Source organism: Sphaerodactylus townsendi, linkage group LG09 (genome assembly GCF_021028975.2).
Source record: "Sphaerodactylus townsendi isolate TG3544 linkage group LG09, MPM_Stown_v2.3, whole genome shotgun sequence".
Taxonomy (NCBI): Eukaryota; Metazoa; Chordata; class Lepidosauria; order Squamata; family Sphaerodactylidae; genus Sphaerodactylus; species Sphaerodactylus townsendi.
This window is the reverse complement of record NC_059433.1, coordinates 86,845,699-86,869,305: the sequence shown is the minus strand read 5'-3', so window position 1 is coordinate 86,869,305 and position 23,607 is coordinate 86,845,699. Positions and strand designations below refer to the sequence as shown.

Below are 23,607 nucleotides of genomic sequence, written 5' to 3'. Positions count from 1 at the left end.
GAAAACTTTCTTTAGGTTCTTCCTAAAAAAAAGCATTGCATTAAAAAAATTCAGTTTAAATTTTAAAAATGTGATTTTTAATTTTTTTCATTATTGATTTTCATCCACCCTGGCTATTGTATATTTTGATTACCGGTAAATAGATTGTAGTGAGTTGTCTAACACACTTCCTCCACCCCAGCCTACATTCTGCTAAATTTGTATGTTTTTTTAAAAATTGCTGTGCAGGAAAATCACTTTGTAATATAAGTTGAAGTCTTTTTCAACGTGGTGGGAGTTAGTTCTGAGCAGGCAAAGGATCAGGCAGTCTTCTTCTTCTTCTTCTTCTTCTTCTTCTTCTTCTTCTTCTTCTTCTTCTTCTTCTTCTTCTTCTTCTTCTTCTTATTATTATTATTATTATTATTATTATTATTATTATTATTGCTGTTTGTAATGTAAGAAGCTTCCTTAGCTTTTTCTCTCCTCTCCCACATTCTCAGCTTGCAGTGAAAATGTCTGTAGCCTCTTTTCTACCAGTCAGGTACTATGTGGTATTTTTGCTTTTAAATAAAAGGTCAAAACCTTTAAAAGGGAAAGGGGCGATATAACCTTTGTTTGAATGATAAGTACTGTACTCTATAACAGTGTCTATAGGAAACAACTGTTAAGGTGTTTGCTTTCTGGCATTTATGTTTAGGATATGATTTTTCAAAAATTAGGAACATACTTTGCTTTGCCTTAATTATTAGTGCATGTATGGTGGTCTGCTCTTTGAAGGAACAGGCGAACATCCTTTTAATTGACACAAGCCCTTGGGCATACTTAAGATATCTCTGAATTCCAGCTCGGATTCTGATGTTTGGAAACTTCATAATTTTTTTGGGCAGCAAAGTAGAATGATTAGGTAATGTTCATCAATTTATCTTTTTTCTTCGACATTGAATCAAAAACCTTTCTTGTATTTTTATGATATAGCATGTATTTGAAACCTTCCAGCTGTATATAAGGGAAAAACATTTTTGTTCAAATAAAAAAACCTGATTTAATACTGTAGTCTTTTCCAGTTTGAATAGAGAGATCAGACCCATTAATTTATGTAAGTACATATAGAATTCTGGATTTGTAGAATCAGTACTGGAAGTCACCCTCAACTTGGAACTCTGGTTGTATCATCTGATGCTAGTTGTGAATAGGTCTCTAGAGTAATATGACAAATGTGAGCATTTTCAGTGGCCATATGCTTGCTCTACAGTTACTCTGAAGGTTCTGTTCCTCAGGATTACCTGGAGGCACTGAAATAACTTTTTACATGAGAAGAATTTTAGTGTCCAGCAGCTGTATATAGTTTAGTGTATATAGTTTAGTGTATTTTAGACTTTGTGTGTTGTATTTTATTTTTCTTGGATTTTATGTAATTCATAAAATCAACAGCAATTAATTCAGAGTCTATGAATAAAACAATTTTACGCATCCATCTTGACTAGCAGTGTGGTTTGCTTTGAGGTATACAGTACTTCATATACACTTTTTAAATAGCTACAGAAGAAGTAAATTAGCTCAGTTGATTGCACCTTCTCATTTCTATGGCCTGCCATGTTGAAACCCTGATGTCCTCCATTTTAATCCTCTAGCTTCCCGAGAATAGCACTAGGCATACAACCCAGATTGATCCACACTTTATGATGCAGTTCCATTATAGAAGCTACATATGTGGCTCCCACAGTTTTTCTTTAGCCTAGAGTCGACAATTAATAATATGAGATATGCAAATGACAGCACATTACTGGCAGAAAATGGTGAAGACTTGAAAAGGCAGTGGTGACGGTCAAAGCAGAAAGTGTCAAAGCAACATTACAACTGAAAATCAAGAAGACCAAAGTAATGACTTCTGAGGAATTACACAACTTTAAGGTTGATGATGAAGAAATTGAAATTGTTCAAGATTTTCTGTTCCTTGGCATCCATCAACCAGTCAGCAACCATGAAATCGGAAGAGGAATGAGAGTGGGAAGGGCAGCCATGAAAGAACTAGAAATGATATTTAAGTGTAAGGATGTGTCTCTGGTGACAAATATCAAGATAATTCCAGAGGCGTAGCGCCAAGGGGACGAGGGGTTGGGGTCATGACACACTGGGCGCACGCCCCTGTGGAGGCATTCCGGGGGCGTGGCAAGGGAGTAACATGGCATGGGTGTGTTCTGGGGCTTGGAGGAGCGCAGGGCGTGTGCACACTGGGCGTACTTTCCCCTTGCTCTGTCCCTGGATAATACTGTAGTATTCACCATTACTATGTATAGTTGTGATAGTTGATTAGTGAAGAAAACTGACAGTAAGAAAGTAAATTCCTTGGAAATATGGTGTTTGAGAACAGTTTTACAAATACCATGGACTGCTAAAAGGACAAATTGGTTGCAGATTAAATTAAGCCTGAATTCTCCTCAGAAGTTGAAATGACCAAACTTGTACTTTGATCGCATTATGAGAAGATGTGAGTCCCGTGGAAAGACAGTGACCCCCAACCATAAAATTGGCATATATAAAAAGACCGTTTTCTGATGGTCTTAGGTGACCCCTGTGAAAGGGTCGTTCGACCCCCAGGTTGAGAACCACTGACCTAGACCCACAGTCTTGAGATGTTTGATTTAAACAAGTGAATGTTACTGGAAAACTCTGTGAAGCTCAACTGTGGTGAGTCTGTACAACTTTCAAAAGAAAAATCCAATGTTTTGTTAATTGTAGATAAATGCTGTAATAGCCCATTTCGTTTAAATACTTATTAAAAAAAGATTTAATAGCAGAGTTGGTCATTTGGTATATATTTTGTTTTTAAGGAACTGAAACTGCCATTTACCTTTTTAAGTGGACACATTCATGAGTTGCGCATCCACGTGCCATGGACAAAGCTCGGCTCAGAGCCTGTTGTGATTACAATCAATACAATGGAATGCATCTTGAAGCTAAAGGATGGAGCCCAGGTAAGAAACATGCACGGTCATCCAGGAAAAAATAGTCAAAAGCATGAACTTATTAGTTGTTCTATCATTTGTTATCTGCATTATCAAAAAAACCCCTCCTATTCTAGTCATCTGTTATATCTGTCACACTTTTCTGAAAGTCATTTCCTATAATCAAATTATTAGGATTGTCAGTTCCATTTTATATTTTTTATTTCACTATGATGTTTTTCTTAGAAAATGGTTATTTGACCAGTCTGCAGTAGTCCTTTGACAAATTAGTTGTGGGAGCAACTCTGACAGTGACAGCTGTTGTAGGTATTTTAAAATAGGTGAACATGTTCCTGTTGGCTAGCCGCTGATGGTAGTTGGGTTGCTGTGTTCTGAATATGTGTTTTTTTGGGTTGTCCTCAAGGGAGCCCGACCCAGAGCTTTTGTCTTGAATACAAGTGCTTTGGGTACAATCACTTTGGGTGATGTATACCTTGATGTACATGCCCTAATCTCTTACATGTTAGTATTTCAGAAATCTGATAATTAGCAACATGCTTTGATTCAGTTAAGTGAAAATTATCATTTGCACCATTTGACAGATGTGACCACACCCTGTTCCTTATTTTGAAAACTGCCACCGTTGCTGTATTTATAAACTTCAAGGATTGGGTTCTTTTATTTTAGTCTTGTCTCTTACTGGTGAGAGAACATGCATTGGGAGGGTTATTTTGTTATGATTCCCCCTCAATAATCTTGCAGATTACATTTGGATTATATTGTGAAATCCACAAGAGAATCCAATTAACGGGCATGTATTTAGTAATTACCCTTGATAAATATAACTATCATTGAAATGTTTTTTGTATATATTTCTGCTTTTTAATATTTCAGTTTGTTGTAATGAAAATTGATCTGTGTTTTAAGAAGTCTGGTCCTTGTTATGCCACCCATGCAGTACTTTTATATTTAAAAAAAATATCCAGAACACTAAGTATTTTTTTTTCCAATGTAAAGGTGCAGGTTTCATGGCCAGATGTCCCATAAGAAACACATTTTAGAAGCAGCAAATTACAACTAATTATAGAAGCTGCAGAAACAGATTTGTAACACATGACTTTGTGCAACCCAGAACTAATATTTGATATCGGACCATGCAGATGGCTACTGCTGGAATGATCAGATTTCCTGTTTGCATGGTATTTGAAACTTGAATTTTGTGGTGCATACAGCAAAAGGTCAAATGTCACAAATGTAAAGCACTCTCAAAACAAGTATTTGTTACAGATGTTTAAGAATCTATAGAAAGAAAGGAGTTTTGAAAATTGCATCTGACATTTGGACAAATTATTCCATGGTATGCATACCCTTAGAGAGTAACATTGGGACTTGTGCCAATAATAGGATTTATCTTTGTAATAATAAGAATGTAAATGAAAGCAATCTCATCACTTTTCTGAGTATGTATTTAGTAAGTTGTAAATTCAGTTCATTTCATGACAAATAACTCCTCTTAGAATACTAGTTCCCAAGCTTTACTTTTGCAGCTGCCCGCAAGGACTTCAGGTACCAGATTAAGCCTCTTCTTCATTTTTAATAGTTTAGCATTTATTACGTTTTTATTGATTTATACATATGGCTCACACATAGCTCCTTACCTTTATAGGGCATGTAATATTACCACATCTGATTTCATCAACTTTTTATTGTCTTTCCCAGATATAAATAAATCTGAAGACTTTATAGGTTCAAACTTTTGTACTAAAAGTTCTTAATATCTGTGTAGTCAAGTAATGTTTATAGTCAAGTAATGTTTATTTTGCCTCATAGTCAAGCAAGTGTATAGTTCCAGGAATCTTTGTGTAAAAAACTGATGCTAGCCTGGTTTAAAACCATTTATTACTACTAGTATAGAATAACTATAGGGACTCGTATGCATCCAAGCCTTTCATGTATAAGAAATTTCTGCTGCTTTTCCTTTGCAACTTTTCCAACCCCTGCTGCTGCTCCCCCAGGGCAACAGTTAGTGGCTTGAAGGGCTGCAATAACTCAGGGGATTTCCCTGAAATTACACCCCCCCCCCGCCAGTTTTGCCATGATAGAGCGCACTCTATGAATGCAGCAAACAGTTGTGCAAGAGCAAGGAGGGGATTTCCTGTTTGTGTTGTGGAAGGCCTCCAAACCCTCAGCGGTTGCTTTTCAGAGAGCATAAGAAACTGCAGTGAAAATGGGAAGGCGGTTAAAATCCACTTCATGAACTCCATGGACAACTGTTTTTCTTCTTATTGGTAAAGAATGTATTTTGCATATTATGGCAGCCAGCTAATGTATTAATAGTTACCAAGGGAGAAGGGATCATGTGGACAAGTGAGAATATGTGCTTCTGTTGATAATTGTAGGTTTATGTCTACCTATAAAAGCTGGTGTTTTTCTGAAGCGTACTGTACTGCAGATGGAAAAAATAATCTTTGCACATGCTAAAAAGTGTCAAAGCATATTTGCTATGTTGTCTTTGGTGGTTGTAGTTTCTTATTCTTCAGCTGCTTTCCTGCCTGTCTGATGGTTGCCAATTTAATGTCACTTTGCATCCCTGATCATGATGGGCCCTAGAAGAGACAAGTAGAGATGTGATGGGAAAATATAGAAAAGAGCAGTAAATCTTTTCTATGTTTATATTGGATGAACGTTGGGAGGCTGCACACTTGCAACTCTGCCCCAGATGCTGTTCTCAGGGTCTCGGGGAGGAACATTCTGAATTCTGTTTCAGAATTTAGCAAGGTGTGTGCGGTTATGAACTGAACTTATGAGGGCCACACATGCTTCATACAAGTGAATGTGTGTTCTTTATTGATAAGAGATGTTTTCCACAGACTTTTTAAGTACTCTCATAAAACCTCTGCCAGTCAGCAATGGCTAAGAAGATGACACCTGAGTTTTAGGGTTGATAAAATCATCAGCTGAACTAGCACAGAAAGAGCTGCAATACAGATCTTCCAGAAAATGGAGTATCTGCTGGTTCCCAAAGAAAAGACATGAAGAGGTTGTGATTTAAAGTATGTACATCTAAAAGAACAAATGTGGGTGGGGTTTCTATTTAAAAGTAAACCTACCTTTGTTATAGTTTTAGGGTCAGTCTGTTTTAAGTTGAAGCAGGTTGTTGAAGACGGCACAAAGATCTTCACAAAGTAGGACTTAGGGTGCCCTTTAAGAAGGCACAGTTCAAGGACTAGTTATTCTTTTTTTCTTTCTGGCCAGGTCGGATGGAAGTAGATAAATTGTTTCTTGGATACCCTAGTTGACAGTCTTGGCTTCTCTCTGTGATGATAAGAAGTAAAGTCTGCCTTGGGCCAAACTCTAGCTTAAATAAAACAAAGGTCAAGGAGTTGATGAGGTTTGGAGTATTTTTTCCTCATTCCCTTAGTTCTGTAGATAATTTCGTAACAGATCAAAATAGCCCACTGCAATAATAGGAAGGCTGGCAGCCTTTCTGTTGGGCAGTTCCTCTCCATTCCTGTTGGATTCTGTTTTTGTACAGTTTTTGTACAGAAAATAATTATTGATTAACACTTGCTTTCTCAGAAATTAAAAGTTATTCGTTGGCTTCTAATTGTTGTAGTAAGCTGTTTGTTGTATTGAATTACCAGCAGTGAGAAAAGAAAAAATTAGTCCCTCTGCCATCAACCATAATAGTTTTTAAAAGAAACCTGCTTGAAGTCTGTTGCTTTTCCTCCGACTGTCTAGATTCAGCTCTTTATCTAAAACCTTCCTATTGCCCCACCCTTATTTCCTTTCTTCTGCCTATTTTTCATCCAGCTGTTCTTTCCAAGGTTTCTGTATGTTAATCAGTATTTGACTGGCTGCTAGCTTTGTCCATCCCCTTAATTTCCATCATCTGTGGTAAATAACATAGTTCTGTCCATAGAGACAGTGTGATGTTTTAGTCCCAGTGTAAAGGACATCTCCATGAACATTCTTGGTTCTTGTTTTGATTCTTCCAGCACTCTGAATTCCATGAGCATTCCAAACTGTTGTTTCAGGTTAGACAACAGGTGCCAGAAGCTACATGCTGCTTCTGCCACAGAATCCTTTAGTGGCTTACAGTATAGAATCAGAGGAATTAAATGTAGTAATCTCTTGCAAAGGATGCATGTCATCACTGACCTAAGCCTTATTTGAGTGGGCACTACTGTCAGAAGCAAATATCTTATGTCTGGATTTTAAGGTATCAACCCCCCCTCCCCCAACAAATAGCTCTTTGGTCATTCCTTCCATTTCTATGGGCACACCCTGGTTTGTCCTTTACATAGCTATTCTGGTTCCACAAACACAAGGAAAATTATTATTCAACAGCCATTAAAAGACTTTTGGCTGCAGAATGAAAGAAAACTTTTCCCCTGACAATAGTACTTTCTAGTTGTTTTTCTACTACCAGAATTCATGCAGTTACAAAATGAATGTTCAGGACACTTTCCCTTCTTATTTTAATATGGAAAGAATGCAGTGCTTCTCTGATAAATAATTTCTATTCAGAACTCTTATTATTCTATTAAATAATCTTATCCTTTGAGACATATTCAGAACTCTATTATTCTATTCAATAATCTTATCCTTTGACACATGTGAGGAATTCCCTGGGAAAACTACTTTCTAGCACTGTTGTCAGACATAAAAGTAAGAGGATGTTTCCAGAAAGTGAGCTCCATTCAGAATTCAGATACCTTTATTGGTGTACAGAGCTTCATTAGAACTTAAAGATGACACAGTGGAAAGCATCTTATTCTCTTCTCTGACAAAAAAGTAGATTGCCTGTTTAAACTTTGCAGTTGGTAGTAGGGGTGCACCAAAAACAGGTATTTTTTTCGATTTGAATATATTGACCCCCTAAAATATTGGTATTCCTGAATTTCAATACTGATATGGTATTCAGAATTCTTTTAAAATAATTAAAATTTGGGGGAGGGGTTCATTATTTTCTATGGGGAAACTTTCCAGCTGGCAGAGTGATTGTTTTTAAAGGTGCAGACATCAAAATTGCTGGGAGCTGCTGGTGCCTGTCCTTTAAAAAATCCCCAAATTTAAAGTAGATTGGAACAAGGAATCCAATTCTATGGGCTCTTGATCACGGTTCCCCTTAGCCACACTCCATTATTTTCTATGTGTGTGTGGGGGGGGGGGGGGGGCTCCAAACTGCTTCCAAGGCAAAAGTTATGCCTGCAAGCAGCAATCACTGATTGTCTCTTATAGAAGTAACACAACAAGAACAACAGAACCATTGCTGAACCCAATATTCCCAACAGAACCCCAAGCTAATATACCAATCCAAACAGAACCAAAATCAAACCAGAGAATCTCTGCAGTGGATACTGAAGCTGGGGGCCGTAGTTTTGCAATCCCAGCAAAACCTGTTGCAATGTGCAGAAGCCCTGCAGAATTTATACTACTGTGGCAGTTCAAGCCCAACAATGCAATGTCAAACTGGAGAATCAAAGCAGAACACTTCCAAGGAAGGGGGTGGGTGGGTTTGTGGTGGTAAAAGGAACTCTGGCAAAGAAATAACAAACATAATTAAAATAGAGGGAAGCAGCCTGGCAAGCAGAAAGAAACTCCAGGAGACACAGAAACAAAGAGAAAAAAGAAAAGAAAAATGGGGGGCAGTTCCCGGAGCCCCAATCTTCCTGATTAATCCTGAATATTTCTGGGATTTTTGGGGACAGAACCTAATTTTTGATCCTGTGTTCAGCAGCCTGGCTTTTCTGATGTCACAAAGTACTACTGGATTAAATAAATGAGATGCCTAGTTTTGTCTAATCCTTCGTTATTTTGGTCTTCTTACCCATCCATAAGCACCAGGTAGTGATACTACTTTGCTGAAACAACGACTACATTGCCATAATGAGGATAGTTTAAGAACAGTAGAAAATTCTCAACTAATGAGTTTATCAGATAATTTGTTGGAAGCCAAAATGGTAGAAAAAGCCAAACATTTTTTAGTATGTCTTTAGTTTTTACATTTTTATTATTATACTCTGTTCTACGTAAAAAAAAAAGTTCTGTCTGTGGCATTTTCAGGAAGAGGAAGTAGCATATTTCCACTTAAGAAAATTGTCCCCAAAGAACATTAGTATTACAGATTCATTTTTATTTTATTTGCATTTATACACTTTTTAAATGTCTTTTTATTGATTTTAGGAAGTTGCTCTTGAGAAGAATGCTTAGATGTTTTTTTAAAAACTTAAAATAATTTATCTTGCAGAATAAAATTTCATCAAAGGCTGGGGCTTTGCCATACGTCCCAGAAGTTGCTTGAATTCCAAGTGTTTGAGTTCCTGTGGGAGTGCCTTCTGTAGCTAGATCCCCTCAAACGATAATTCTTTAGCTCCGGATCTCATGCATTTGTCAGGAATTCATAAATGTCATTGTCCCGAAGAGTGCAGCTGTCTTGGTGGGTCATGGGGATGTCGTTGCAGCTGTATTGGGAGCCCTAATTAGTGTGTTTGTGCTGCAGTCTAAAATTGTACTTTGAAACCTGTTTATAATGAAATGACCAGTTCATGAAAGTTTTTAATAAACTAGAGGTGAATTACATAATACTGACTTCAGCACCTTTTTCTGTAGACTAGAGCAGTAGTTTAATAGTATGATAAACAGTTTAAGATTAATTAAAAGATAAAGGTATCATCCCTTCTGAATGTTTCTTGTTCTCCAGTTGTAATTATTAGGATAAATCAGAAAGGACTGGGGCACCTTATTCTCTGAGTGGTGCTGACTCTGCATTGACACCAGCAGCTCATGCTGATAAATATATGCAGATTTTAATGCTGTACTGTCTGAACTGGTTTTACAATGAAACAAAATCAAGTTGCAAGAGAAGTTGTGCGGCAAGTTCTTGCTCTTTTTAAAAAAATTAAGAACAAGATATGGGAAGCTCCATGGTTAAATCAAATGGAGAGTCTAAGTATTGGCAAATGTATAAGTTCAACTGATAGTCCTATCATCAGGTACAAAATGTCCTTATGCCTTGTGACTGGCACAATAAAGAGCTTAAAAATATTTATCTATTGGACTTGATAGTGCTGTCCAGAATAACATAAGTGCAATGTCAGTAATAGTGGTCATGGAAGACAATAAGGGAAAGCCAAGTGATTTAATCATCACCTTAGTTAAAAACTGTAGTCCCTTTTGACCATATGGCAATGTAATGTCTATTCCCATCTTCAATATAAAGTAGAATTTGCAGCAGAAGAAAAAGGTAGAAATAACATATTTGCATTTACCGGTAATTTGGTTTGTATCCTTCTCAAATACAAAGCTTGCTATATAGTTTTAAACCAAAGACATTGGAAGTGCTATGGATATAATTTTCTGATATGTTTGATTGTGATGCCGGTCATTTATTTTGCCTTTCCGATGACCAAGTATTTGCTTAGTTTACATGAAGATCCAATGAGCATGCCATAAAGAGGATAGTAAAAACTTTCACTGTCAGCGATAGGAACAGAATCTTCAATCAAGTACTTTGATATTTCCTAGAGTGTTTCAATAAATTTAAAAAAAAACTACTCCTGCTTCAGAGTATAAGGTAAGTTAAGGTATAAGTTTTGCAAGGTAAGCTGTTCTGGCTACTACAAATGTTTGTATTCAAGCCAAATTTTTTGATGTGCCTGCCGTTAAGAAATTGTGTGAATAAAATGGGGAGTTGCCAAAACAAGCAGGTTTTCCTGTAATACATATTTTAAGAGATAGTTTGGCATCAATAGCAAACTTGACACTTCTCTTCCAGTAGCCGCTCTATTTCCCTGTCAGGAAATATCTGGCATATCAGGTTTGGGTGGCTGAGTCTAGAAAGGGTGATAATCTATAGTTGTGGGTTGATTTTTTGTAGTTGCCTGACTCTCGATTGCCACTGACATGCAGGAATTCTGAAGAACGGTATATAACTTTGAAACTGACTGCAGTAGTTCTGTGCATTTGAATGATAACAATGATGGCAATAAAAGAGGTGAGCGTCTGTTTGCAGAGAGGGAATTAAATTACTTCTTTTGGGGGCAATCTTCCAACAATTTCATACCCAAAGTGATTCCTATTATTATTGTGTATATCTTGAATATCTTCCATGATTTATACTGGAATTATTCCAGATTTACACTAGTTTAAAACAGATCAAATTCTGCCCCTTAGTGTGCCATTATGTTTCATGAAGGCTCTGGATTAGTACAGTTTAACAGGAAAAGGTGAGGAAATGCATTTAAAGTTTTACCTTGGAGAGGAAGTGGATCTCCCCCCCCCCCCCATTTGATGATAGATTGAAACAGTTAAATTTCTTGGAATGCATTTTTAACACTTTGGTAAAGCAGAAGTTATTGTAACACACTGAGTGCAATTATAGATTTTCTGGTGGAAAAAATCTGTAACATGTCTTTTTTACCCTAAACTGGCAATCTCCATTTTAAGTTTGGGGAATTAGCTGGAGACAGAGAATGAAGGGAGGAGGTTTAACTGGGAGCAATATCCTATTTATACCAGGATTGTCCAGGTGGGAACTTAAATGAGCAGGCAGTTGTACAATTGTACAATTAAGAACTGAGTTTTATTAATAAAATTGACATAAAATAAGGAATATATTTTTAAACAATGAAATATGAATATGAAATATGAAAAAATTGAAGTGTGCTATGGACTTATCAAGTGATGTTTAAATATGGATGTTAAGTTACACAGGTAGGAGGGACCTATGCTCCTCCTCTGTAAAAGCATGAAATAAATATATATATATATAAATAAATAAATATATTCATTAAAACATTTATTAGAACATTTATTAGTGTATATATATACGTTAAAACATTTATTAGAATATTTCTATCTGGCCTATATTTTTTTAAAAATATTCAAGTTGGCTAGCAGTTCTTTCAGAGCATTTAATTAGCCCCTGAAATGTACGAACATTGAGGCTCATTTAACTAAAAGCTTTACAAGATAAAAGAGCTTTTAGCTGATGCTGGAAGGCAGCAAAGGAAGATACACTGGTGCCTCAATGTTCGTACATTTCAGTGGCTAATTCAGTGGCTAAACCTGCAGTGTGAAGCAAGTTCCTAAAGGCCAGAGTGGCTGCCAGGAAAGCCACAGTGCAAGTTGCCACCAACTGATGGCGAACTCTTGTAATAAAGCTTCTTCATCTGACCTCCAAGGGCTAGTTAATGTATATAGTGGAGATAGTTAACAAGATAACGTAGGACCAAACCCATTTACTGCTACAAAGGCCCATAGCACCAGCACTTTGTATTGTATCCAGGATAACTCTGACAGCTGAAGTAATTGACAAAAGATGGGAGGAATGTACTAATGGAGGAGAGGCAAATGATATATTTAGCTGTAAGGGAGGCAAAAAAGGATTATGAGGAACGCATGGCTGTGAACATCAAAACCAGCATCAAACAGTTCTTCAAGTACATCAAAAGCAGGAAGCCAGCAAGGGAAGCGGTAGGCCTGTTAGACGACAAAGGAACAAAGGGTGTGCTAAAAGATGACAGGGAGATTGCAGAGAAGCTGAATGAATTCTTTGCATCTGTCTTCACCCAAGTGAGGAAAATTCCTGCACCTGAACCATGCTTCTTAGGAGGCTTAGATCCGAGGGAACTAAATCTAAGATAGTGGTAGACAAGGAAGAAGTTCTGGCAGCCATTGATAAAGCTGAAATGCTACCAAATCCCTGGCCCAGATTGCATTCACCCAAGGAGTTCTTAAAAGAGCTCAAGCTAATGAAATTGCTGGGATGTTCACTCACTTTAATATGCAACTTATCCTTGAAATCAGGCTCCATCCCTGAAGACTGGAGAGATGGCCAATGTCACACCAATCTTTAAGAAAGGATCTTAGGGGACCCGGGGAAATGCTACAAGGCCAGTCAGTTTGACATCTGTTCCTGGTAGAATTAGTAGAATCTGTCATTAAAGATAAAATTATAAGAAACATGTACAAAAGCAAAACCTGCTGAGAAAGAGTCAGCATGGCTTTTGCAGAGGCAAATCCTGTCTTACAAACTTACTAGAGTTCTTTGAGGATGTAAACAGGCATGTGGATAAGGGGGAACCAGTGGACATTGTCTACTTGGATTTCCAAAAGGCTTTTGACAAAGTTCCTCACCAGAGACTATTGAGAAAACTCAGCAATGAAGGGATAAGAGGGGAAGTCCTCCTATGGATTAAAAACTGGTTGAGAAACAGGAAGCAAAGAGTGGGTGTAAATGGGAAATTCTCACAATGGAGAGATGTGGGGAGTGGTGTCCCCCAAGGATCCAGTGATTGGGATCCAGTGCTCTTTTAACCTATTCATAAAATGACCTGGAAGTAGGGGTGGGTAGCAGTGGTGGCCAAGTTTGCAGGGATGATACCAAATTATGTAGGGTGGTGAGAACCACAAAGGGATTGGCGAGGGAGCTCCAAGCCGGACCTTCGATAAAATTAGGTGAGTGGGCTAAGAAGTAATGGCAAAATGCAGTTCAATGTAAAAGCAAAATGCAAAGAGTGATGCACATAGGGGGCAAAAAAATCCAAGAGCTTCACATACATCGCTTACAGGGGGTCAGTGCTATCAGTCACAGACCAGGAAAGGGGATTTTAATGCCGTCTTAGTTGATAGTTACATCGGAATGTCACCTAAATGAATGGAAGCTCTAAAAACGGAACACTCCATGCTGCGGATAATAACGAAAGGAATTGCTAATAAAACTGCAAAGATTGTCATTGCGTCTCTTATATAAAGTTACTAGATGCGCACCGCATCTTTGGAGTACTGTGTTCAGTTCTGGTCACCCACATCCTCAAAAAAGGATATTGGAAGAGATAGAAAAAGTGCAGAGAAGGGCAACGAGGGATGATTGAGGGACTGGAGCACCTTCACTTATGAGGAAAGGCTGCAGCTTTTGGGACTCTTTTAGTTTGGAGAGGAGACGCCTGAGGGGGGATATGGGATTGAAGTCTATAAAATTATGCATGGGGTAGAAAATGTTGACAGAGAGAAATTTTTCTCTCTTTCTCACAATACTAGAACCAGGGGGCATTCATTGAAAATGCTGGGGGGAAGAATTAGAACTAATAAAAGGAAACACTTCTTCACGCAACGTGTGATTGGTGTTTGGAATATGCTGCCACAGGAGGTGGTGATGGCCACTAACCTGGATAGCTTTAAAAGGGGCTTGGACAGATTTATGGAGGAGAAGTCAATTTATGGCTACCAATCTTGATCCTCTTTGATCTGAGATTGCAAATGCCTTAACAGTCCAGGTGCTCGGGAGCAACAGCCGCAGAAGGCCATTGCTTTCACATCCTACATGTGAACTCCCAAAGGCACCTGGTGGGCCACTGCGAGTAGCAGAGAGCTGGACTAGATGGACTCTGGTCTGATCCAGCTGGCTTGTTCTTATGTTCTTATGATATAAACCAATTTGGGGAGAAAGATAGTGTATGAATTAATTAATGTGCTTACTATGGCCAGTTCCTGTATTATGAACCAGTTGAAGCTAACTGGTCTTTAAAGGAATACCCATATACAGCATGGTACAGTAGTCCAATATGAACATTACCACCACCACCCCACCAGCATGTGGATATTATGATAATATGTGTTAGTATGGCCAAGCCCTGAAAAGCTGGTAAACAAATCTAAGTTGCAAAAATACACTCCTGGCTACCTCTTTTACCTGGGCATTCTTTGGGAATATATCGCTATCCAGCGTAAATTAACCTATTCTCAAGGTAGCTTTACAACCAACCTCACAGCAGCTGGATTTAGTTTCAGTGTCTTCACTCTTATTCAGTTCCTAAGAACCTCCAGAATTATTCTTTATTGTTTATTTTAGAACCTCAGTCTACTGTTCCTGTTTCAGTGGCAGTGAGTAACACTTGTGGTGATTTGTCTAGTTATTCGATTAACTGGACAACATTTGAGTTGATGCCACTGGGAGACAGTATACTATGGAGTTTATTTTTGGTGGTGTCCAGATGTCATTACTTATCTTGGAATATTGATTCCTAGAAATATTAAGCATGTGATTATGCTAAATTTTAACAAGTTGATTGCTGATATAGCCTTGGATTTGGACAGATGGGTGATCTTAAACCTTTCTTAATGTGATAATGTAAATATATTCGAAATGAACATTATACCTTATCTTACATGCTGTTCTTTTTCATATACCTTGTAGATATATTTATTAAAAAATCCTTATTTCAGAAATGTGGGTTCCACCTCAGATTTCTCTAAACAGGATTCAGCTTCCATTTAATGAAAGAGGATTTGGTTTTCCTGACCTTAATTCATATCATCAGGCATATCTGTTAAATTGTACTAATTACTGGGATTGCTGCTCTCAGCTGAAGTATCTATCTTGGGGTATTTTGGCAGCTTGTTATATGGTATCTCTCTTTGAATAGAATACTTTAGGGTCAATTGAAGCTAAAATCCTGTTTCTTTTTCAGTTTCTGCAGTTAAAGATTTATGGCATATAAAGTCACAACAGTATCAATTTGCCCCATTTCCATTTTAGATTAACACTATGGACCAATCCAGATTTTAAAATTGGGAAGACATCTTTTGGAAAGCTTGGACAGATGGGGGCTTTTTGCTTTGGACCAATTAATAGACTACGACAATGAGTGTTTGTTATTTTCTCAAATGAGGTCTAGGTATGACCTGTCAGCCTCTGTTGAATGGCAGTATTTACAACTGCAACATCTGTTGGTATTTAGTTATGGTCCTGCATCACTAAGCGTTTCAGAAATCTCCCTTACTCTTGGAAATGCTCATTGAATCAGTGCGGAAAATGAAACCTACAATATTTGCTTATAAATATTTGCTGTTGATTAATAAATGTGGAATGCAGAATCTGAAATAAAGACTCAGCAGGAATCGATTGCCCTATTTTGTGAAAGCAATGGGCTGTAGCCCTACATTTTATACTTGTTCTTTCTATAGACTTTAAGTTGTGATTTGTTCAGAAAAAAAATGTTTTGGATATACTGGACACTACAGTGACATTTTGGTAAAGGACAAAGTGAAGCGTATTATTGTTGTCACTGTAATTTACAAGATGCATCTCTTAAACATTTGTTTTGGGCTTGTTCAGTCATTAATTTTTGGGGGAGATGACTCAAATCAATTTTATATTAGAATATTCATTATTTTTCCAGATTCTTATGTATTTTAAAATTGTTTGCCTGTCTCCTGAAGACTAACCTCTCGGTCAACCAAAATGTAGTCTCCACGCTGTTAGTGTTGCTAGTGTTGAATTATTTTGTTACATTTTTAATGTCTTTCCTATTTGTGATAATTTAATTTTAAATACCAGTAAATGAATTTTTAAGGAGCCCTACGGGGGTGGAGCAGTTAATAAATCCAAATAATAAATAAATAAAATAATAAATAAAATAATGAGTCACTGGAACTGAAACGACATGAGACTTCAGTGGTGCAAATTTAGTTTTGGGAATTGTACACCTATTGGTGATGGTGAGGTAAATTGGAGCACCAAAGGAAGAGTGCAGAATGAAAACTATAACAGGTCACATGATTGACTGATAACAGGGACTGGGTAATAACAGTCAAAAAGGAGCTGTGGTCAACGCAGGCAAATCAGCAGAGAGATGATGGAAATAAGCTGAACAGAGCTGTTTAATATTTTTTACAGTAATCCTCTGGTTTTACCATAGGCACAGACATCATGTCTAAGATATATTAGGTGTTAATAAGAAACATTATCAGAATTTTAGCAGAGATGTAATTGGCTCTGTAATATATATATTAACATAATTACTTGTATGATAAATGCCATTATTGCCTTTATTTCTGTAGTCAATTCCATACAGATATGTCATAGGTGAATAATGCATATTTCAGATGGTCACTAATTTTTTTAGGATATGCCTGATAGGATTGATTAAATGTTGCATCAGACATCTGTTTTTAGTGCTGAGTATTCATAATAATAATTTAAAAAGTTGCTGAGTGTACTCAAGATGCCTTTTTTGTACTGCTGAATTAATCAAGCACTACTATCCCACTTGGATTTGCAATGAGGAGGGATCTAGTTTCTAACTGTGTAATCCTAAACTGGGGTGTGTGTGTGTGAAGCTGCATTGGATGCAGTGTGATCTCTTTGCCTGCACCAGTGCCCATTGTGCAATGCAAACTGGCATGGATTCTGTTGTACAGGAACTTAGGCCAGTGCAGGGGAGTGGAGCCACAGTGGAACCCGGAAATCAGGACAAATGCTGTTGCTGTTGCCCCTTTCAGACCTGCACTGGGGTTGGGGGGGGGTGTTCCAGGGGTGTTCTCAGAGGAGGAGCTGGCTTTAGTCGGCTTCCAGTTCTGTGTCAGCCCAGGAACGGTGGTGCAGTGGTGCAGACTTGTGCATGTAAAATGCATGGCATATGTCTGTTTAGGGTATGGGCTAACCAGGGAGAGGTGAACCCCCCCCCACCACCACCACACACACCAATTCTTCCTTTGGGAGTGGTACCATGGTACTGTCCCCAGCTGCCACTCTACTCTCCCCCTCCCTCCCCACATTGAATAGGGCTGCCAGACAGTTCTAGTGCTACTCACATTAGAAAGCAAATCACTGACTGCACTTGCTCCAACACTCTTTGGTCCCCAACATGTAGTGTACTGCTTGCTGAGAAAAACATTGTGTTATCTTATATTCTGAGAGCTGTTTTGGTGCTAACACTTGGCTATCAATTTCAAATGAAAATTGGTAGCAGAATATTAGTATGTACATCCTGTTTGCAACCAACATGGACAGCCAAGAAATGTAAGAATGAGTGCCAGAAGATGTATATGTAAATGCACAAAAGAATGAGGAATAATTGGAATGTGCTTTGGGATGAAACCAAACTCTGTGTCCTGCTTTAAATAAACTTCTGTAATAGTACTTTCAATGCTGTTAAACATTATGGAATCCTCCATTTTTCATATGGATAATAAACTCTAGTTTTCTTTGCCACACAGAAATTGTTGCAACCACTGCTTGGTCTCCAATAAATCAAAAGCTAAAAACTGCATTTTTAATGTGGCCATGATAACTAACAAAGATCCACATTGATGCGTATAATGTTCTAATGGCATAATTGAAACCAACTTTTGAGAGAGAGACGTGTGTTGTGAACTACTTTGAGGATGGTAAATGAAGTCATAATTCAGTGCCTTGGAAAATGAATTCTTCCCACCAGTAGTGTCAGGATTCAATTAATCTATTGCAGAAGAAGGCCCACTGTAACCAAATGATTTCCTCAGAATGAGATAGGAATATTTTTAGTTCAAGTGCAAGGAATATGGAAGATGACTACTTATAGTTGTGATCTCTCATTTCACTATTGTATAAAGGTGGGGAGGGAAAGAGTCAAGGAGAGACTTTTAATAACTTTTGTGGCTATTGCAGAAGATAGAGTTGTGTGACTAAGAACTTGGGAAAGATTTAAGTGGGGCTTTGAGTGTTCAGCTGTGACACTGGAGCTTCTATCTCCAAGTTGTTGTTTACCACTTCCATGTTTACCACTTTTGTACCTCTTTACAGTTAAAACTAATGTTTACCATAATCAAGAATTCAGTTTTCATAATGTCAGACCTGTTGATTGAGTCTAAAATAACTGCAGTCTAACCATGGGTATGTGTGGGAGTAAGAATGTGGGCACAGACCTCTCAGTGATACCGGACCCATTCTTCCTTTGTTGACAAGAAACTTTTTTTAGCTTTCTTGAAGACACTAATCAGTGAGGCAAAGGAAAAGAAGCAGCCCTGCAAAGCTAGAGTTTGAAATTTAGCTGGGATTTAGTCTTCAAAGTGCTGGATTTGCAAGTGGCAGAAGAGCTCATTCCAGTTCCTTGGTTAACTGTTCACTTGCAATGGAAGAAATAGTGGCAATCACATAGTTCATTCCTGCAGCACAATTATCAGTATACAGGAAGGGAACACTTTTTATCAATATCCCCAATATCAATGTGTCATCAAATCAGGGTAGATTTTGCAGTACCTATTAAACACGATAGGAATAGAACCAGTTTCTTTTTCTCTGGGGCCTCCTCTTACCTACCTACCCACTTGTTTTGTATGCTTCCCTTCCCCAATGGACTCAGGGTGGCTCACAACATTTCCCTTGTACATGATAAAAACCATTTAAAACATAACCAGTGCAAACATGTGAAAACAATATAAATACATTTCAAACATTAATATCATTTAAAATGTTTTTTTAAGTATTAAAACCTAACTTTATGGCACTGAAAAAGTCATATTGGGGTTAGGGGGAAGGCCAGACTGACTTGGGATGCCGAGGAAAAGAAAGGTGGTGGTGGGAAAAAGAGTAGGGATGTGGATTTCAAAGGTTTAACATAGTAAGAAAAGACTGTTTCTTCATGAATGGGCTTTAATCAGTGTTCCAAAGGGGAATACTTTCATCTCTAGAGAATTATGCCCCTTAGTCCCGTCCAGCTGAACTACAAGAAGTTCTGTGACTTTCTTAAGACTATGGTGTTTGGTGTACCAAGCATTCCTCCTTACTTATCTTTCTGTTCCCAGGAGGTTTAGTCAAGTAATGGTGTACCAGTTTACCTTCATTTGAATGAAGCGCTGAAGTTCCCATCTTTGCAGCTAGTCAGAATTAGTGTTAGGTTAGCAATTGAGTGACTAAGGAAATATGGCTCCATAGTACCGTGCACTAGAGCTCTCTTAAACTGTTACAGAACTTGGGTCAGCTGGGGTGTCATGCTGTACTCTGAATGGGAATTTGTGTTTCTTGTAACAAAGTGATAACAGGAAGCCTGAGTCTATGCAGGGTTGGGATGTGTGTGTTGCCAAACAAAGTCTATGCTTCTTGCTCCTCCTTTGAGTATTCCTTTTATTTGGGATGTTATGCCATGTGGGCATACAATTATCCTTTTTCAGCTCTGTGTAGCAACTTGAGCAAGGTGTACATCCCTGTTCTCAAAAGAGTGAAATTGACATTTGGTGAACTCCCAGGAACTGCAGAAAATCCCAACCATGAAGGATAAGAGCCCTCAGGTTCTAGAACAAGCTCATGGTATATTATAAAGCAGGCTATTTATATAATTTATTTAAAGAACAAAAGCTACCTTTGCATGTTTTGTTAATCGTTTGCAGGCTTGAATCTGGCTCAGCAATATGTTGCAAAATAAGAGGATCACGGATTGGAGCAGTGATTTTGTTTCAAGATTCTTCTAAAATTGTCCAGCAATAACGGCCAGCATGTTAGTTCCAGGACATTCACCAGCCTTGGAAATCATGCTAGAGTTTTAGAAAATGTCAGTGAAGGCCTCTAATGATTGAGCAGGATAAGTTTCTACATTATGAAGCTGAAAGAGGGAATTGAAATCTTGCAGGAGAAGAGTCCAAACACTCCAAGAGTGCATCTTTTACCTTCTCCAGTATGAAGTTGTTTAGGGTTGTGGCAGTTCATTCAGAATACAGTCCTTGTAGAATCCTTGCAACTTCTCTTGAAGGGCAACGTGAGTTTTGGATTTTAAAAAGATTAACCGCCCTTTTTTTTTTTAGAACTGATACACAGTTCTTCAGTACCCTAAGTCCAGATGAACCAGTCTGCTCTCTAGTCCAGTAGTTCTCAACCTTCCTAATGCCGTGACCCATTAATACAGATCCTCATGTTGTGGTGACCCCCAACCATAAAATTATTTGTGTCTCAGTTCCTAAGACCATCGGAAATATGTGTTTTCCGATGGTCTTAGGTGACCCCTGTGAAAGGGTTGTTCGACTCCCAAAGGGGTCGCGACTCACAAGTTGAGAACCGCTGCTCTAGACAGACATAACTGAGTTTGCATATGTTGCCATCTAGCCATCAGACCCCTCAGCTGCTGCAACACCCAGCCTAATTTTTGTCAGCCTGTTCTCAGCGCATCTTTTGCTTCCTTGTCAATAGCAAGTGAAAGAATTGACCATTTTAACAATATTAATTTTCTAATACATTCTTTTGTTATGGTGATAGCAATAGTGGATAGTTTAAAATAATCTATTAATGTGTGTTCATTCCTTTAAATTGAGATGTGCTGGCATCGATCAACAATACAGTTGAACTTTATAGGGCTGCATATATAGTTGACTGAAATGGTGCCATGAGATGCCTGTGGGAGTTCTTTTCATGCTAGTTGGTTTGGCTGTCACTCAGAGAGTTGCTTTCAGAAAGTGTTTCAAATCTATTTTGGTAAACTTTCACATCATGTGAATAAAGGGCCATGTTGTTAAAATGAGTGTTCTGAAACTGTTTGAACACGTAGCTGCTTGTATTCGGGTACATCTCAGAGATTCTGCAAAAGCTGATGTTTTGTATAAGAAATTGTTTTGCTGGGTTTTTTTGTATTGTTGAGGGCTTTCACGGCCGGATTCAACTGGTTGTTGTTGGTTTTCCGGGCTGTGTGGCCGTGGTCTGGTGGATCTTGTTCCTAATGTTTCTCCTTCATCTGTGGCTGGCATCTTCAGAGGTTATCACAGAGAGAAGTAACACAGTTTTCTCTGTGATACACCTCTGAAGATGCTGTCTCCTGGTCCTGTCCGCTTTTCCTGCCCATGTCCTCGCTAGTAATAATTAGGAACAAGATCCACCAGATCATGGCCACACAGCCCGGAAAACCAACAACAACCAGAAAGTTTTTTTGTTTTGTAATAAGCACTGGTTTGGTTTTTATGGTTTCGCTTTTCTGACTTAACGGGATTTTTTAATATATGTGATGGCTGCGTTTAGAGATGATGCTGCAAACTGCAGTTTGATTAAACTCTAGCTTAGTTTAATGTTTGAACACAGGTTGGCCAATGAACTGTGACATTCTGGTGGTTTTTAAACTGCAATTATGACCCCGCAGACATGGCTACACAGAACAATAGAAAAACCTAACTGCTCCAGCTGGTGCTGTCTCCTGGTCCTACCAACTTTCCCTGCCCATGTTCTCCCTAGCAATAATGATTGAGCGGTACTGCTGTTTTACACTCTCTTGTGGGGGAAATTTAAATGGCAGTCGGACAACAGAACACACACAGTTAATTCTTTTTGTCATTGTACACAGTGGAAATTGCTTTGCAGAAAACGACTGATAGCCTAGACTCAGGTACTTTGTGTTTTTAGTGAAAAGGGAACTCCTATCTAGAAAATGGTGCTTCTTTACTGAAAGGGGTCTTTTCAGGGCCTCTGAAAGAAGTAGTTGCTGTACCTATGGAGCTTTTGCAAATGCGTTGGTAATTTGGCAACTACAGACCTGTGTCAACACGGCTTTTCTGGGGGAAATGGTGGGATAAGTGGGGTCATGAAGTAGCTATGAAAGATTCTCAAGTGAAAGGATATATCACTGGCAACCAAGATTAAAATAATTCATACCACAGTATTCCTCATTACTATGTACATGTGTAAAAGTTGAACAGTGAAAAAAGTGGACAGGAAGAAAGTTGATTCCTTTGAAATGTGGAGTTGGAGGAAAGTTTTACGGATACTGTGGGTAGCAAAAAGACATATCAGTGAGTTCTGGGGATAGAGCACTTTTTCACCCTTTTCTTTAATCTTATTGGTTGTACACTGCCCAGAGCCCTTTGGGGATGAACGGTATATTAAATCTGATAGATAGATAGATAGATAGATAGATAGATAGATAGATAGATAGATAGATAGATAGATAGATAGATAGATAGATAGATAGATAGATAGATAGATAGATAGATACTTTTTTATAGATTGAAAAGTCATAGATGCTGTCGCCTTTTTTCATATAAAAGCTACTCCAATTCTCTAATTGTCTTGGCTGTTCTCCTTTGTACTTCTACCAGCTGTGCAGTATCCAGTTGCTAAATTTAGCAGAATATTTCTGTTTTGATGGTAAAACATACTTATTTGCAAGAATTTTCAGTCGTAGCAAAATTCAGTACCCTAATCTTTAATGGTATTACAAATATTCCTATTAACTTGGAAATCTAAAGTATTCAAGGCTGAGCCAGGATAGCCCATTCTTATGTTAGTCAACAAAAATAAATTTAGGCAATACAGGTAAAAAGAACACAATTCAGCATTAGCAAGTAGTAGAGAGAAAACACAGGTCACCTAAGAAGTCCCCAGTGCAAGAAATCAACGTTTAAATGAATCCTTCTGAAAAGGGAAGGGGATCTAACTCCATAATTCAAGAGAAACTAAGCATGCCTTGTTTTGATTTGCCACAGTTGTTGTCTCTGTGGGTCTTTGGAAAAGGACCAGTAGCTGATCTCACATTCTGGGCAGATTGATACAAGTGGAGGTGATGGTTTCTATACTGTATTCTCAAGCTATCTAGAGCTTTAAAGATCAAGTCACCCCTTTGAGCCTCGAAACAGGTAGGAAGCCAGTTTAGTTGGTATAATACAGCGTTTATATCGTTGTGTTAATTTATTTACTTATTTAGAGACTGACTTTCTCAAAACAAAAAAAAAAAGGCGATCCATTACAATTAACTTCAGTTAAATCTTGGCTAATGCAAGTGAAATTCCTGGGCTGCCTTCCAAGATAACCTTATGTAGAGTGTGTTCAGCCATATAATCTGGAGGTTATCAAGGCATGTGCAGCTGTAACCAGGTCACCTGTAGTTGACCAGACAGCCATGATGGAAAGAATTACTTCAGGCCACCATTTGCCTGTCCAGGAGTA

The 23,607-nt window shown here is 38.1% G+C and overlaps 1 protein-coding gene across 7 annotated transcripts in view; it reads left to right on the top strand.

The window, feature by feature from the left end:
- Nucleotides 1-23,607, top strand: part of VPS13B (vacuolar protein sorting 13 homolog B) — a 382,095-nt gene that overhangs the window by 4,972 nt on the left and 353,516 nt on the right. For all 7 annotated transcript variants that reach the window (XM_048507301.1, XM_048507297.1, XM_048507302.1 and 4 more), the window contains exon 3: nt 2,811-2,954. In XM_048507301.1, the coding sequence (XP_048363258.1) occupies nt 2,811-2,954 (144 nt within the window). The remainder of the gene's footprint in view (nt 1-2,810; nt 2,955-23,607) is intronic.